At 46.9% G+C, this 14,531-nt stretch overlaps 2 protein-coding genes across 3 annotated transcripts in view; one reads left to right on the forward strand and one right to left on the reverse strand.

Annotated features, from left to right (window-relative positions):
- The window catches only part of LOC147452824 (hyperosmolality-gated Ca2+ permeable channel 1.7-like), a 176,404-nt gene that overhangs the window by 114,570 nt on the left and 47,303 nt on the right, over positions 1-14,531 (reverse strand). The gene's annotated exons all lie outside the window — the stretch shown is intronic.
- Positions 2,440-5,138, forward strand: LOC147452825 (uncharacterized). The gene is made up of 4 exons (XM_086519028.1): positions 2,440-3,572; positions 3,710-4,047; positions 4,228-4,389; positions 4,533-5,138. Exons 1-4 carry the CDS (start codon positions 3,260-3,262, stop codon positions 5,016-5,018), a joined length of 1,299 nt encoding a protein of 432 aa, XP_086375154.1. The 5' UTR covers positions 2,440-3,259; the 3' UTR covers positions 5,019-5,138.

A 14,531-nucleotide genomic window follows, 5' to 3' on the forward strand; every position in this document is an offset into this window, starting at 1 on the left:
GAAAAGCAGTTACATGAAGAGCCTTCAAACTCAAAAGCAACATCTTCCAAAAGCTGGCAGCACGAAATGCGGAGCGTCCGTATGGCGTGCCTCCGTACATCCAGCTCGCTAGCTCTTCTTTTTAATCCTCCTAGTGTCCGTAGGGCCCCATTGGACAGGACCCTATAAGTTGGAACAACTTATAAGTCTTTGTCCTGTCAGTTGGGCGTGCCACGTCAAAATTTTGTGACAGCTTCCAAGAAAGCTTCATCAATATTCGAGAGCAGAGATGAGGTTCCTCGCTTGGCACTAGGGATGGCTTGTCGACATCTGGAAGTGGGGTATCCATTGGTGGGATCGTGGGTGAGAGTGGGATTGGTTGGAAGGCTGAGACCCAAGGATGCCCTCTGGGCCCGAGTGAGAACACCAGTGGGCTCCTCTACCAAGCCCACTACTGAACTTGTCATTAGGGGCCTCCACAAGAGTAGAAGGTGACAGTTGAGGGATGGTGCTAACTGATATCAAATTGATCTTGGGAAAGGTGAATTGAGGCTGGCTTGAAGACGTACATGCGCGTTGTTTTGGATAGTCCTTACTATAGTGATGTTGAGCCTCGCGGCAATGCTAGCGAGGACACCCATCTGGCAGAGGACGTTTGCTTTGGTAATGCCTATATTCCCCGCATCTGTAGCACAAAATGGGCCGATTGGATCGGCGAGTTCAAGAACGAGACGGTCTTTGCTCCTGCTGCATGGAGGTAGAGGGGAAGTCTTAGACTCCTGCTGAGTCCTGAGCTCTTCTAGCTCGCACTTGATCTGGTCCAAAGCCTCTTGATGTAGAGGCTTCTCTTATCGAAGAGAGAAGGATCTCTCCTCGGTGTAACTTTAGTGCTTCTAGTTCCCTGCGTAAAGAAGTCAAGGGGTCAGACGGACTTTCCAAGAGTACAAAGGCAGTCTCTACCTAAGGGGAGTCGTTGAACACCTCCCCTCTATTCCTAGTAGCAGCAGCGACAAACTCCTCTAGAGTTGCTTCAGGTCGGAGACTCGGAATTTTTGTTAAGAAGTCTTAGGAAGAGCCTTCTCTACCCACTTCTTGACCATAAATTTGTTTGGTTGTTGGAGGAGTTTGGTGACCGAGAAACTTTGTTCTAGTCATGAGTTCTGCAAAAGTTTCATTTGGCTGGAGCACCAGGTTTGCCAACTCATCCAGGACTTTCACTTGGAAGTCATGGTCTAAAAGCTTCACAAGTAGTGAAGTGGTTCTCAGCAAACTAGCCATACCATTTATCGGCTAAGCCATCCAAGGGTGACGAGAAGAGCACTAGGTAGGCGTCTTCTCTGTTGAGGCCACGACCCCGGCAAAGGGAGACAAATCTCCTAGCATGGTCGTCTGCATCCTCTGTGGAGAGTTCCTCTGAAAGTCAAAAAATTTATGTTCACCTTAGCCAGGACACTTGTGAGCTCCTCCATGGCTGCCTCTTCAGGAGCCTGTTGCACAAGATCTTGTTGTAGCACAGTGGGCAAGAATTGTACTGGGGAAGGTGACCTAGGAGGTGAAGAACTACTTGAGGAAATGGAGGTAGCCGCGTGGGAAGGTAGGGGTAACGGGGTTGGTGGATTTCTACTCGGCACAAAGGGTTGGCGCTTTCGATGGTAGTACTTCAGAGGACTCAATAGTCGACTTTGTCAATCTTTGGATTGCCTCGTATGTGTCATGCAATAATCAGAAGCCTACCCAAGCTTTGGACACAAAGACTTTTAACTTACTGAACACTGGTCCAGACTCCACTAGACCACTTGGCTAGACCAGGACGAGAGACAATTAGACCAGGACGAGAGACTAGACAAGTTGGTCGAGGACTAAGTTGGTCGAGGGGAAGCTGGACGAGACCAAGCTGGCCAGAGTAGTTGAGACCAGCAAACTACCACAGGCGAGAGCTTAAACCAGCTAGCTCCTTAACTCGACTCTCGGCGGAGTGTAGCACAAGAGAGGAGCCACTCCACTTCTTCGTCACAAAGGTCACAAATCAATAACACATTGAGATAGAGTCAACAATTTTGTCTCTAACATTTTGGGTAGTTGATGTGTTGATGCCTGGTGATTGCTAGCTATATCATGTTATGGTGTAGCAGGAATAATGTCACATGTGTCGTGCTCTCTACCGTGAGTGCTCCTCAATGCAATGTGTGTGAAATCTCACTCCAACAGACTAAGAACACTATAGACAATGAACAACAGATCAAACAAGCGACTCAACAATAGGACCTGAACACTCCATTGACTCAAATGAATCTGTACAGACTTTGATTTGCAGCACACTCAGCTCCAAGCCCAAAACTCACGGGTACAATGGGGATGTCGAGGCTCAAGATGTGCAGATGTGTGGTGTAGACTTTTCACGACGCTACACTCAAGACTCATAAAACCATCTATAACAATGTAACCAGACTACGCAAATGTACAACCAAAAAGGGCAGCCAACGGATAACTCAAAATCTCTGACAGTCCAGCTGCACCTATCTCCAAACTGTGGCGGGGAAGAATTGGCCACGTGTCCTCTACACCACCACTCCTGCCACGTGTCAAGTCCAGGCGTAAGTCCACCCAGTGTGAACCCATGACCAAATGTAACTCCCTTTCTGTGCCAATTGACACTTCAGCCCTGCTACAATGACATAGTCTAATGTGCCCTCCAACTACCCCCCCCTTCTAGAAGCACGCGAGCTCTCCTAATCTAGGCTATTGTGCCATGCCATTGTCAATTATGAGATGATGTGATGCTCCCATAGAGACTAAGTGTGATCCATAGCAAGTGTTGTCTCCAGGGTTGTCCACGTCCGTCGAACGGAACGTCCCGTCCGTTCCGTCCCGTCCCGTCCGTCCCGTCCGTTCCAACCGGGTTCCGTCCGATCAAAAAAAAGTGACTGTTGGCGGACTTTTTTGATTGTTTTTACAGCCGTTTTGTAGCGCCACGTGCTGGCAGTTTTTGAACGTTAAAAATTGAACGTTGGGGGCCTTGGAGCCTTGGCCCTTGGGGCATCATAAGCCAATGTGCCATCCCCCCCCCCCCCAACATCCACACACACACACACACACACAAAGCCACATGGGCTATGGCCATGGCACATGGAATTTGAATTTTGAAGCATGCTCTCTCTTTAACCCTCTTCTCCCTCTCTCCTCAAAACCTATATAAGGTTGCCCACCCGGCTTACAACCGATATATCGCACTTACTCCGGCTTGGAGTTGAAGAAGCCTTCCGCAACACGCTTTGCCGCTATGTGGCTCCTCCTTGAGCGCCTCTATGATGTGCAAACCAACTTGCAAAAGACAATGGTCTCGGATGAGTTCAAAGCATGGATTGAAGAAGAGACCCAATCATCCCAACAAGATGCAAAGGCCATCCAACGGCTTTGCTTGAAGGAGGAGTTTTGGCAAGAGGTCAAGGGTCTTGTCATGGTGGTATTGCCATTGTATAAGGTGCTTCGGATGACCGACATGGAAGGGTCTACCATAGGTCTCCTTTACCACTTCATGGAGGAGGCTTACAAGGAGATTGAGAGATCCACCATTCTTGATGGAGCACCCGATGGTTCACGGTAAACATATCACCTTATGATTTATGTACATTGTAAGTTGTCTTTTTCTATCTACGGTTCTACCCTTCCATGCTTGACTATCTTTCTCTCTCTCTTTGTAGTGATGTGTTGGAGGACTCTTCAAAGAGAGATGAAATTCTCTTCCTTGTTAAAAAGCGGTGGGATTGGATGAGGCGACCAATCCATGGCTTTGCCGCCCTCTTGCATCCGGCTTTCAAAAAGCCATCAATCTTTGCGGATCAAGCACTTCAAGAGGAGCGCGACAAGTACCTTCCAAAGATACTCCATGAAGAACACCATGGAGAGTTTCTCCAAGAGCTCATCAACTATGGAGACCAAAGAGGCACGGCATTCGCTTCCTCGGTGTGTTGGAAGAGGGATTCGTTAGTGAAGCCTCTTTTTTGGTGGGAATGTTTTGGCTATCAATTGCCTCACCTTCAAAGGGTGGCATTGAGGGTTCTTGGACAGGTATATCATATATATTAATAATTATATATAATACCATACCATAAATTATAAATTTATAATCTCAATCATGTCATCATTTGACATTCATCATTCATGTGACATGTCACATAAGTCACCTCTCAATTGAAAATTCCCACAATTCAAATCTCATGCCTCTCTTCTATCATCTATGTGCTCTAGGATTGCTCATCGGGTGCATGTGAGCGGAATTGGTCGGCGTATTCTCTTATACACACCAAGATCCGCAACAAGCTTTCTACGAAGCAATTGGAGCGGCTTATCTATTGTCGCTCCAATTTACGCATGTTGAGGTCCATGCACGAGATGCCAATGGCTAGGCAGGTAATTGAGTTGGCTACATCATACTCTTTATTTATGCTTTCACATGTATGATCTAATATGTATGATGTATCATGTGCTCATATTTTTGGCATACCAAATTGCTAACTCCATTAATCTTCTTGCATGTTGTAAATGACAAATAGGTGAATGTAGATGAATGCAAGCTCTCCATTGAGACTCTTAAGAGTCTCAACAAAGATCGCGATCCAGAGGAGGAGCAAATATTTCGAGACCTCTACTTGGAGTTGGAGGAGATTGATCGCCGTGTCTCTCGCACACGGTCCCGCAAGAAGGTGGTTGTGCGAGCTTTGGCAACTACAGGTAGAGGAGCTTCCACTTCGGTTGCTCGTGGGAGTGGAAGAGCGTCGGCACGGACACCCAGGACCTATGTGCGGCGAGGCTCGGGTAGCAGATCTACTATGGCGGACACCACTTTGGAGAATGTGTCCATTTCTAGACCTGCGGATCCTAGAGAGCCAGAGTTTGATGATGAGGGCAACATCCTTAGTGAGGGAGATTATGGTCTTGCATCTAGTGCATCTGATGCAAGTAGTGATGAGGATGATGCAGCTACCTCTAGCTCAAGCTCGGACCAAAACTCCGGTGATGAGAGCGATATGAGCACTTAGAAGTTTAGAACTCTCTCTTTATGCTTTAAAGTTTGTACCCATGGGCCATGAGACTATGAGTTGTGTCACTACTTTTTGTCACTTGTATCTCTCGAGCCTCGACTCTCTACTTATGTAATGAATTATGAAATCAAATGCAATCATGATCATCTTTTTTCGAACATTGCCGTTTCCAATGTCCAGGGCCAAATCTTTAATGTTCTTACTTGTAAGACATCTCCTTTGAGTTGTATGTACTTAATACTAAGTAGTTACTCATAATAGAGTAAAAGCTCTAAAAAATATATGATTTATTTTTTTGCATCGTACGTTACGTCAACGTACGTCTAATTTTTTTTAGTTCGATTAGTACCGCACGTCTTTGTACGTGTAACCATCGTACGTGACCGTACGTGTCAACTATGGTTGTCTCCTCCCATGTCCACTAAAACTTTTCCCAAGCCCACATCTCCTGGGTTTATAGTCTTTAAAAGGATAGGGTTCTCACAATCAAAGCTATCACACTAACGACTCTATGTGTAAGCCTTGAAGTCCACCACTAAGAGGTCCGCCACCAAGAATGCCTCTTCCTCCTTTGTGAACCATAGTATGTTTCCAGATAGTATGGTCACTAGTGAAGGGTGAATGTGTTGTGGGCCCTCATCTGTCTTAATCATTTCTCTCTCCTCCTTTCTATCATGTTCCCCATCTCCTCCCTCATCTATTTGGTTAACCCTCCCCATCTCTCTCTCCCCCTTTCCATCATGTTCCCCATCTCTTCTCTCATCTATCTGGCTATCGCTTCTGGGAAGCATATGTGCCACACTTCAAGCACCTAAATACAAATGCCTGGACTTGCTCCAACCGCTTACTAATACATTCTCTATTGTGTGTCTTGAGCTTCTCCTTCATCTCCCATATGTGTGCATTCATGCAACCCTAACTCATAGAGGCCCAAAATCCTTTCTAAAGAGGCAATGAAAGTGGCCACGTATCTCATAGGATGTTGTACACTAGCATATATAGTAGAGCTCTGTCTCTGGCTCTCTCTGACACAACCTAGCCCAGCTAAGATGCCTCAAAATCGGCCAATCTCTATCTCCAACTTGTGTGATGATGTCTGAATCTATCCAATAGCACATTGTAAGCTATGGGACAAGTGAGTGCCTATGTAGACACGCCTAGATAAGAAACCATCCTCTTGAGCTGGAGAAAATGTTCTTTGTATGTCGTCATCTTAGTGCCCAACTCCTGTATAGGCTTTATCCATGTCCTCTGGGTATCGAGCTGAAACAGATCTTGTCATCATATAAGTCTAGTTACCTCCCTCCGTGTCAAAGAGAGAGAAGGGATCCTGACCATGGAGAAACCAGGTAGCTTAAACCATGCTGCCATCTGTACACACCAGCATGTTGTATCTCCCTATGCTGTTAAGTGTTGTAAGGACTCCAAAGCCAACCGAGCATAACCATCTGGTGGGGGCTCCCATAAGTTGTGCATGAATGTCACTGATCTCGTAAGAGCCTCCACCACCAGAGAAGGGGCAGCCAGCTCTGCTCGGATGATCGCATGCGGAACCGAGGCCATAGCCTTGATCATGCTAAAGATCATGGAGATAAGTGGCCTCTCCGTGTCTCTCCACCCATCTGTACATCCATGCTGACAACTATGATGACCTATTGAAATCTGAGGGTCCCCAAATCTGCACTACATATAGCATGGCTGAGGAAACCAGAGTATCGAAAAGGCATAGTTTGGTGCAAGGCTCTTGGATCTTAACCTAAGAACACATTCTCTCAAAACCTCCCAAAGCTGTGTATACTCTAGACAGTCTAGTCTCTACCGCTCTCCTCAGAGAAAATCGGGCCACTAAAAACCACCCCAAGTTAAGTGTACATATCCGTATACTCCATCCATCACAAAAACTAGGTGTTGATCGGCTGACCCACCCATTGTGTTGTCCATAACCCAAGGTTAACAGACATACAAGTATCATGCGCAAATGTGTGTAAAGCATCAAGATGGCGCTACATCCCCTCCAGTGAATCTGAATAAGCACAATATCATTCGCATACAACAATAGGGGTATCCATGTCCCTGCCAACTGTGATTGTTTGTCACCCTCCCTCTCTATGTAGCCTAAAGCTTCCAAAAAGAGTGGGGGATAGTGGGCAGCCCTGTTTCACCCCGATGGTGGAGTGAATACTCTCAAACATCCCCTAGAGTGTACACAATCATTCTATAACTATCCTGAATAAGGCCATGATCCCCCATATGAGCTCTACACGCAATCCAGCTCTTGTAGTCTACGCATCAATCTGCCCCTTGGAACTGTATCAAAAGCTTTGCGGAAATCCACAAAGCTACAATAAATACTCCTCCCATGAGATATGCCCTCCTTAATGCTAGCTCTCAGTGTGAATGTGATCTAGGGTAGAGAGAGCCCTCCTGAAACAAGCCTCATCTGGCACTCATATGCCCTCTCTCTCTGCCCATTTGCTCAGCTCATTCTCAATGATGGATGCATTAATCTGGTTAGTGTGTGTGTCCGATCATGATAGTGTGGTAATTCCCAGGTCTCCATATTTGAAAATAGGTACAATCGTGGACATGGAAACCCTCACACATAGCTCTATTAAGCAAGCAGATCAGCCAAAAGATCATTCGCATGTATAAAATGCTCAGCTACAACGCCATCATGATCATATGCTCTCCCAGTCTTCATCCTATCAATAGCCTTCTTTACCATCTACGTAGTAAAGAAGCACGAGTGCATGGTCATGCCTCTGGTGAATCTGGCAATGACTGATGGTCCAGGGTCATGTAGAGAGAAGTAGCATGCTCACCCCATATGTCTCTAGATGTAATAGCTGGCGCTTGGGCATGCCTTTGGTGGATCTGTCAATGAGTGATGGTGCGGGGCCATGTAGAGTGTCACGAAGACGTGGAATTGCTAACTCGAGTTATTGGTTTCAATGATGGATGCATTAATCTGGTTAGTGTATGTGTCCAATCATGATAGTGCGGTAATTCCCAGGTAAACTAGGGTCTCCATATTTGAAAATAGGTACAATCGTGGACATGGAAACCCTCATACATAGCTCTATTAAGCAAGCAAATCAGCCAAAACATCATTCGCATGTATAAAATGCTCAGCTACAATGCCATCATGATCATATGCTCTCCCAGTCTTCATCCTATCAATAGACTTCTTTACCATCTACGTAGTAAAGAAAGCACGAGTGCATGGTCATGCCTCTGGTGAATCTGGCAATGACTGATGGTCCGGGGTCATGTAAAGAGAAGTAGCATGCTCACCCCATATGTTTGAAGATGTAATAGCTGGCGCTTGGGCATGCCTTTGGTGGATCTAGCAATGAGTGATGGTCTGGGGCCATGTAGAGTGTCACGAAGACATGGAAATTGCTAGCTCAAGTTATTGGTTTCTTTCTCATGATGCATTAATCTGGTTAGTGTGTGTGTTCGATCATGATAGTGCGGTAATTCCCAGGTAAACTAGGGTCTCCATATTTGAAAATAGGTACAATCGTGGACATGGAAACCCTCACACATAGCTCTACAACACCATCATGATCATATTGTCTCCAAGTCTTCATCCTATCAATAGCCTTCTTTACCATTTACGTAGTAAAGAAAGCACGAGTGCATGGTCATGCCTCTGTTGAATCTGGCAATGATTGATGGTCCGGGGTCATGTAGAGAGAAGTAGCATGCTCACCCCATATGTCTGTAGATGATAGCTGGTGCTTGGGCATGCCTTTGGTGGATCTGGCAATGAGTGATGGTCCGGGGCCATGTAGAGTGTCACGGACGTGGAAATTGCTAACTCGAGTTATTGGTTTCTTTCTGATGATCTTTGTTTAATTTTTGGGACCCTCTTTTTGAAGTTGCAAATGGTCGAACATTGTATGGCCAGTGTGAAACAATAGTTTCACCCACAAAAGGGAAGTTGGTCGGCACTTGAATTCGAGTAGTTAAAGGGTGTCTAGGCTCAGTTCAAAGTCATCTAGGTCCCCTCGCCGAACTTAATAAGTTGGTGGATACTACTCCATAGAGGCACAGTGACAAGGTGGGGTCACCTAGAGAAAATCACTGAGAACTGGGTTACATTGCATTTTTGGACATGGTCCAAGTGGTGAAAGATGGTCAGATGACCAGTGAGAGTCCAATGCAAGCATCTCCTAAAATTTAGGGAACTGCTATTTTGGGCCACGAAATTTGTTCATGCCATTAGCTTCAAAATGACAAGGAGAACATTTTATTACTCTGTTGTAAAGTCAACTGATGAACCAGTTGAGAGATTTTTAAGCGGGAAGCCCAATGCGGAAAAATTGCATGCATGAGTGCCAAGTGGCACTTTTTGGCCAATTTACCAAGTCTAGGAGAACAGAACTCGTAACTGACTTTTTGGAGCAGTTTTGGAGGCTAATAACTCTGATTTTCAGCCATTTCTCTGCATTTTTGAGCTTCCCATGACTTTACCTAGGATCAAGGAGCTCATTTTCAACATTAGAACGCATCAGATGCATGTTTACAGGGCTGTTTGCATGTTTACAGCACTGTTTTGCTGCATTTTCAACGATACGCAAGTTTTGGCAGCCATGGAACTCTTTCCCTTTTGCATCTATTTGTTCACAGATGCATTACAGGTCAAGCACAGAAGAGAAGGCGCTCGATTTATGTTGGGGGGGTGCTTCATTGAGAACCTGTCATAGGTTAAGAGCTATTGTGTGCAAGCTTTCCCTCTCATGTACAGTGTAGTGCAAGAAGTGATGTCCTGCACACTCTACACTGCTCTCTCTCTCTCTCTCCACTACGTGCAGTAACATGATGCCCCACAAGAGGGCTCTTCATTTGACCTATGTACAGTTGTGTGGTCTTATGCTTCTATGCCGAGGCAAGAGCCTTTTTGAGCAGGAACAGGAGTTGCTAATTGCTATTCCAAAACCAAGCATTGGTGAGGGTGATAACCTCACCTTACAGGTGCATTTTCAACGCTCGTCATGCGCTGTTTTTGGACTGTTTTGCAGCCGTATGGATGCCAGAAGCATTGGGAACAGTGCCCCACTGTTAGAGGACAGTTTCGGGACTGTTTAGGGCTGAAAACAGGGTAAAAACCAAAATTACAGCGAGCTGTATTTTTTTTTTTTGAGCTGAAAACAGAGGGTTTAAGTCCTTGGAAGTGAGTTCTAGCAAGGGGATTTGTTCAGGGTAAGTTTTGGGGTCGTTATACTGCCGAAAATAAAGAAATACCGCCATTTTTTGGGGCCTACAGGTTGTCGGCGTCTGCTCGGAGCATTCTAGCTTCCGAGCCGTGTGTGCTTTGAAGTGTTAATTCCTGTTATAGGTTCCTTCTGCAAGGTTTCTCTGTGTGTGTTAAAGTTTAAAGTAAAGTTTCAGGTGAAAGCCAAAGTCTACCGCCCTTCGGGCCGGTTTCATAGAGATGTAGCAAGGCTACAGTCACTTCACAGGACAGGCAGTTGGACAGTTAGCTACAGTTGGTCTGGTTCACACTGGACGGACCCTTTGGGCTGAGAGTGACACGTGGTAGGGTACCTACGGTGGTCTAGTGGACATCGTGGCCAGGTCACCACCACCACTCAGTTTGGAGATAGACTTAGCTGGCTGGACATTTATGGGCCGTTGGTGGCTCTTATGGCTGTACATATGAGTAGTCGTGTTTTGGGGGCAGTTCTATCTTATCTTGCACGTAGTCGTCTAGAGGAAGTCTTACACAGAGCACTGCTTCACCATCCCTGCACATCTGAGCCTCGACACCCCATTTGTACCTGTGAGTCCTGGGCTGGAGCGGAGTGTGCTGCCACGCCAGAGTCTGTACATGTTCTTTGAGCTAGTCGAGTCCACATGTTCTGGTCCACTGTTGTGTCTCTGTTGTTATCCATTGTTTCTGTGTTGTTATCCGTTGTTTCTGTGTTTCATTCTGTTTGAGAGAGTTTTCATTTGTTTGAGTGAGATTGTCACGCACATTGCACTGAGGGGCACCCACACTGTAGAGAGCACGACGCATTATCCGCGCTACAGGTGCTCTCATTTTGGCGACCACGATGAGATCTCAACTGAAGTCTCACTCTGTTGAGTAGCTGGTTTCTTCTCTTTGCCTGTGCAGTCTAAGTCTCTCGCCTTGCTGGTCTGGTCCCCTCTCGCCCTGGTCCAACTTGCCCTTGTCTGGTCTAGACCCTGGTCTAGTCCTCCTCGTCCCTGGTCCAGCTGGTCTAGACACTCGTCTGGTCTAGTAGAGTCTAGACCAGTCTTCAGCCAGTTCAAGGTTTTCTTGCCCAAAGCTTGGTTGGTTTGGAGGTCACTGTATGACACATACAAGGAGGTCAGTTGAGCGTCAAAGCCCACTACTGAGCCCTCTGAAGTACTATCACAGAAGACGACCTTTGACACCTTGTAGAAATCCTTCAACCTCATCACCTATACCTCCACATATCACATCACCCATTCCTTCATCAGGTTCCCCATCTTCGCGATCACCTTCTCCAGAAAAGCTCTCTCCTATTCTTCTACAACAAGCTATTGTGCAACAGACTCAGCAAGGAATCATGGAGCCACTAGCTAGTGTTTTGGCCAAGGTGAACATCAAGTTCCCTACATTTAAAGGGCTGTCTTCAGAAGATGCTGACGACCATGCAAGAAGATTTGTATCTCTCTGTAGGGGACGTGGGCTGAACAGAGAAGATGCTTACTTGGTACTATTTCCATCCACCTTGAATGGCCTCGCAGATAAATGGTACAGCCAATTTGCAGAGAACCATTTTGCAACTTGGGCAGCCTTAAGACAGTAGTTCTGTGCAGCTTTCAGGCCAGGTGACTACCAGGAGAAGGTGTTGGATGAGTTGGCCAACATGGTGCTCAAACCTGAGGAGACTTTTGCGGAGCTTATGACAAAAACTAAGTCGCTGGTGGCCAAGCTTCCCCAACAACCCGGTGAATTCATGGTTAAAAAGTGGGTGGAGAAGGCGCTTCCCAAAACTTCTCAGCAAAAACTCCGAGAGAGTCTCCGACCCGACGCCACTCTCGACGAGTTCATTGCAGCTGCTACTAGAATAGAGGGAGCTAGGAAGCTCTTCAACAACTCTCCTCAAATAGATACTCCCTCTGTGTTCTCGGAAGGTAGTCCTACTGAACCTTTAACTTCTTTACGTAGGGAACTGGAAGCCCTAAAGCTACAACGAGCTCTTCAAGAGGAGAGGTCCTTCTCTCTTAGACAAGAGAAGCCTACACATAATGAGGCATTGGAACAGATTAAGCGCGAGTTAGAAGAGCTCAAGTGTCAGCAATATGGTTTGGTGTAGCTCATGCCGCTCTCCAGGGCACCCACCACAGGAATGCCCCCTTCGGTTTTACTGCCACTTCTGTGAAAAAGCTGGACATGAGGATAAGGATTGTTACTACCTCAAGGGATTGTGTCAAATACAACAAAATCTTGGTCCTTCTCTCCAACAAGGGCTAGCACCTGCATCCAACATGGTCTCACCCTACGGCCATCAAAACCAGTTGCCTCCTCTGCTGACAACACCCCCTATGCAGCAAGGTATGCACAACAACTTTGCACCCCACAGTTTTTATCATGCCAGTACTCCCTCAGTTCCCCAAAGTTTCTACACCTCAGCCTCAAATTCCATGTAGCAACCACCTCGTCCCCCGTTTCGTCCTTCCAATCGGCCCATACTCTGCTACAGATGCGGAGAATATGGGCATTATCAGAGTAAGTGTCCTTTACCCGAGGGGTCCCCTCCTTGTCGTCATTGCCCTGATTCGAAGGATCACTACAATAAAGATTGTCCCAAGCAAAGGGCATCCACGTCTTCAGGCTCGACTCAGAACCAGCCCGAATTCACCTTTCCGAAGATAAATTTGATTACTGTGAACACCGTGCCTCAACCTTCACCTGCTACTCATGTGGTTAAGCCTCTGCAAGTGGAGGAGCCTGCTGGTGTCCTTACTCGGGCACAAAGAGCAGCTCTTGGTCTCAGTCTACCCACAGGTCCACCTCGCCAGTCTCCACTTCCTCACTCTGGTCTACCTAACCCAAAGGACAAGTCCTTCCCAATTGCTCAGAGCAAACCAACTTCCTTGTTATCTGACATTGATGGAGCCTTCTTAGAAGCAGTGGCTGACTTGGAACAGATTAAGGTCACAAAAGGAGCCCAGTTCGAAGGCGCCAAGCCCACAGCAGAAGCCATCTTGAAAAATACTTTTCAGCAGGTGTCACTATACGACATACTAAGGCTTGATGCAACACTTAGAAGTGACACCCTGTCAATCATTCAGTCTCTGTACCCGGGGGCTGGGCCTAGTGGCGGGCACCTCCCTGTACAGCCCTCAGAGTCCTATTTGATTTCCTATCCACCTACTCCCCTCACCGATTATAAAAGTCCTCGCCTCACTGTATCTATTCTTGGGCACCAGCTATCCGGCCTCATCGTTGATGGAGGATCTGGAATCAATTTGATGCCCGAATTCACTATGATGGCCTTAGGTCTAAAGCCTACCCGACCTGCTCCTTTCACTGTTACATTGGCTGATCAGAGAACAGTCTACCCAGTGGGCATAGTCGACAAGGTGCCTCTGAAGGTACAAGATTTCACTTTTAACTTGGATTTTGTGGTAGTTAATCTTCCCCTGGTAGAGGGAGGTTATCCCTTGTTGATTGGTAGGCCATGGCTGCGACATACGAAAGCACTTCACGACTAGGGAACCGACGCCATGTGGATACATACTCCTGGCTCTCCAATGCAACAAATTCGTCTCGAAGGAGGTATGGATCCGGTCGTTCAGCATAGCTCTTTGTCAGTAGAGTCCAACCCTGACTTGGAGCAGCCGGTCCCTCCCGATGGGTCCGATGAAGACTTACTGCAGTGGTTAAAAGCCACCTCTTCGATGCAATGCTATGTAGTCTCTCTTCAACCTTTGCCAACAGATTCACCCTATCCCCCTAATCCTGCATCTGAAGCTACACCTGAGACCAAGAATCCCAGTCAGCCAAGTGAGTCAGAGCCAAGTGGACCAGTCTCTGGTGCCCATCCTTCAGAGGGTCCCTTGATGGAAACCGTCAGCCTGGGTGAGCCTATAACCCACCATAGAAGGGGAAAAAAGTCTCCCTTGCAAGAGTTGGCCAACACCCCAGCTCCCTCCTTAGCCTCTACTCCATCTGACTCTCCACCCATGCCGGAGCACTTTGAGGTATCTGAGGATTTACCATTTGCAGAGCTTCCATCAGGTTGGTTGCAGGAAGAGTATGCTGATTTCAACATTGATCAGACGCCAACTCATAATGTCCAAAGGCTAACAGAGGCGGCACAATCTTCTCCACCTGACGCAGCCTCAACCACTGCACCGCGCCTGACCCAGTCAGAGAGGTCAACCTAGGCGGCCCTGATAGCCATCAGCCCATCTTATTAGCCACTTGGTTATGGGATCACCCCGCTCTACTCGACCTGGTAATCTCCTTCGTGCGCTCTTTCAAAGATGTGTTTGCCTGGTCTT

Source organism: Adiantum capillus-veneris, chromosome 8, assembly GCF_014529385.1.
Source record: "Adiantum capillus-veneris isolate H3 chromosome 8, ASM1452938v2, whole genome shotgun sequence".
NCBI lineage: Eukaryota > Viridiplantae > Streptophyta > Polypodiopsida > Polypodiales > Pteridaceae > Adiantum > Adiantum capillus-veneris.

Coding starts and splice junctions, on each gene's coding strand:
- LOC147452825 (XM_086519028.1), top strand. CDS start 3,260: ATGTGGCTCCTCCTTGAGCGCCTCTATGATGTGCAAACCAACTTGCAA. Junction 3,573..3,709: donor TCTTGATGGAGCACCCGATG/GTTCACGGTAAA, acceptor CTTCAAAGAGAG/ATGAAATTCTCTTCCTTGTT. Junction 4,390..4,532: donor AGATGCCAATGGCTAGGCAG/GTAATTGAGTTG, acceptor AATGACAAATAG/GTGAATGTAGATGAATGCAA.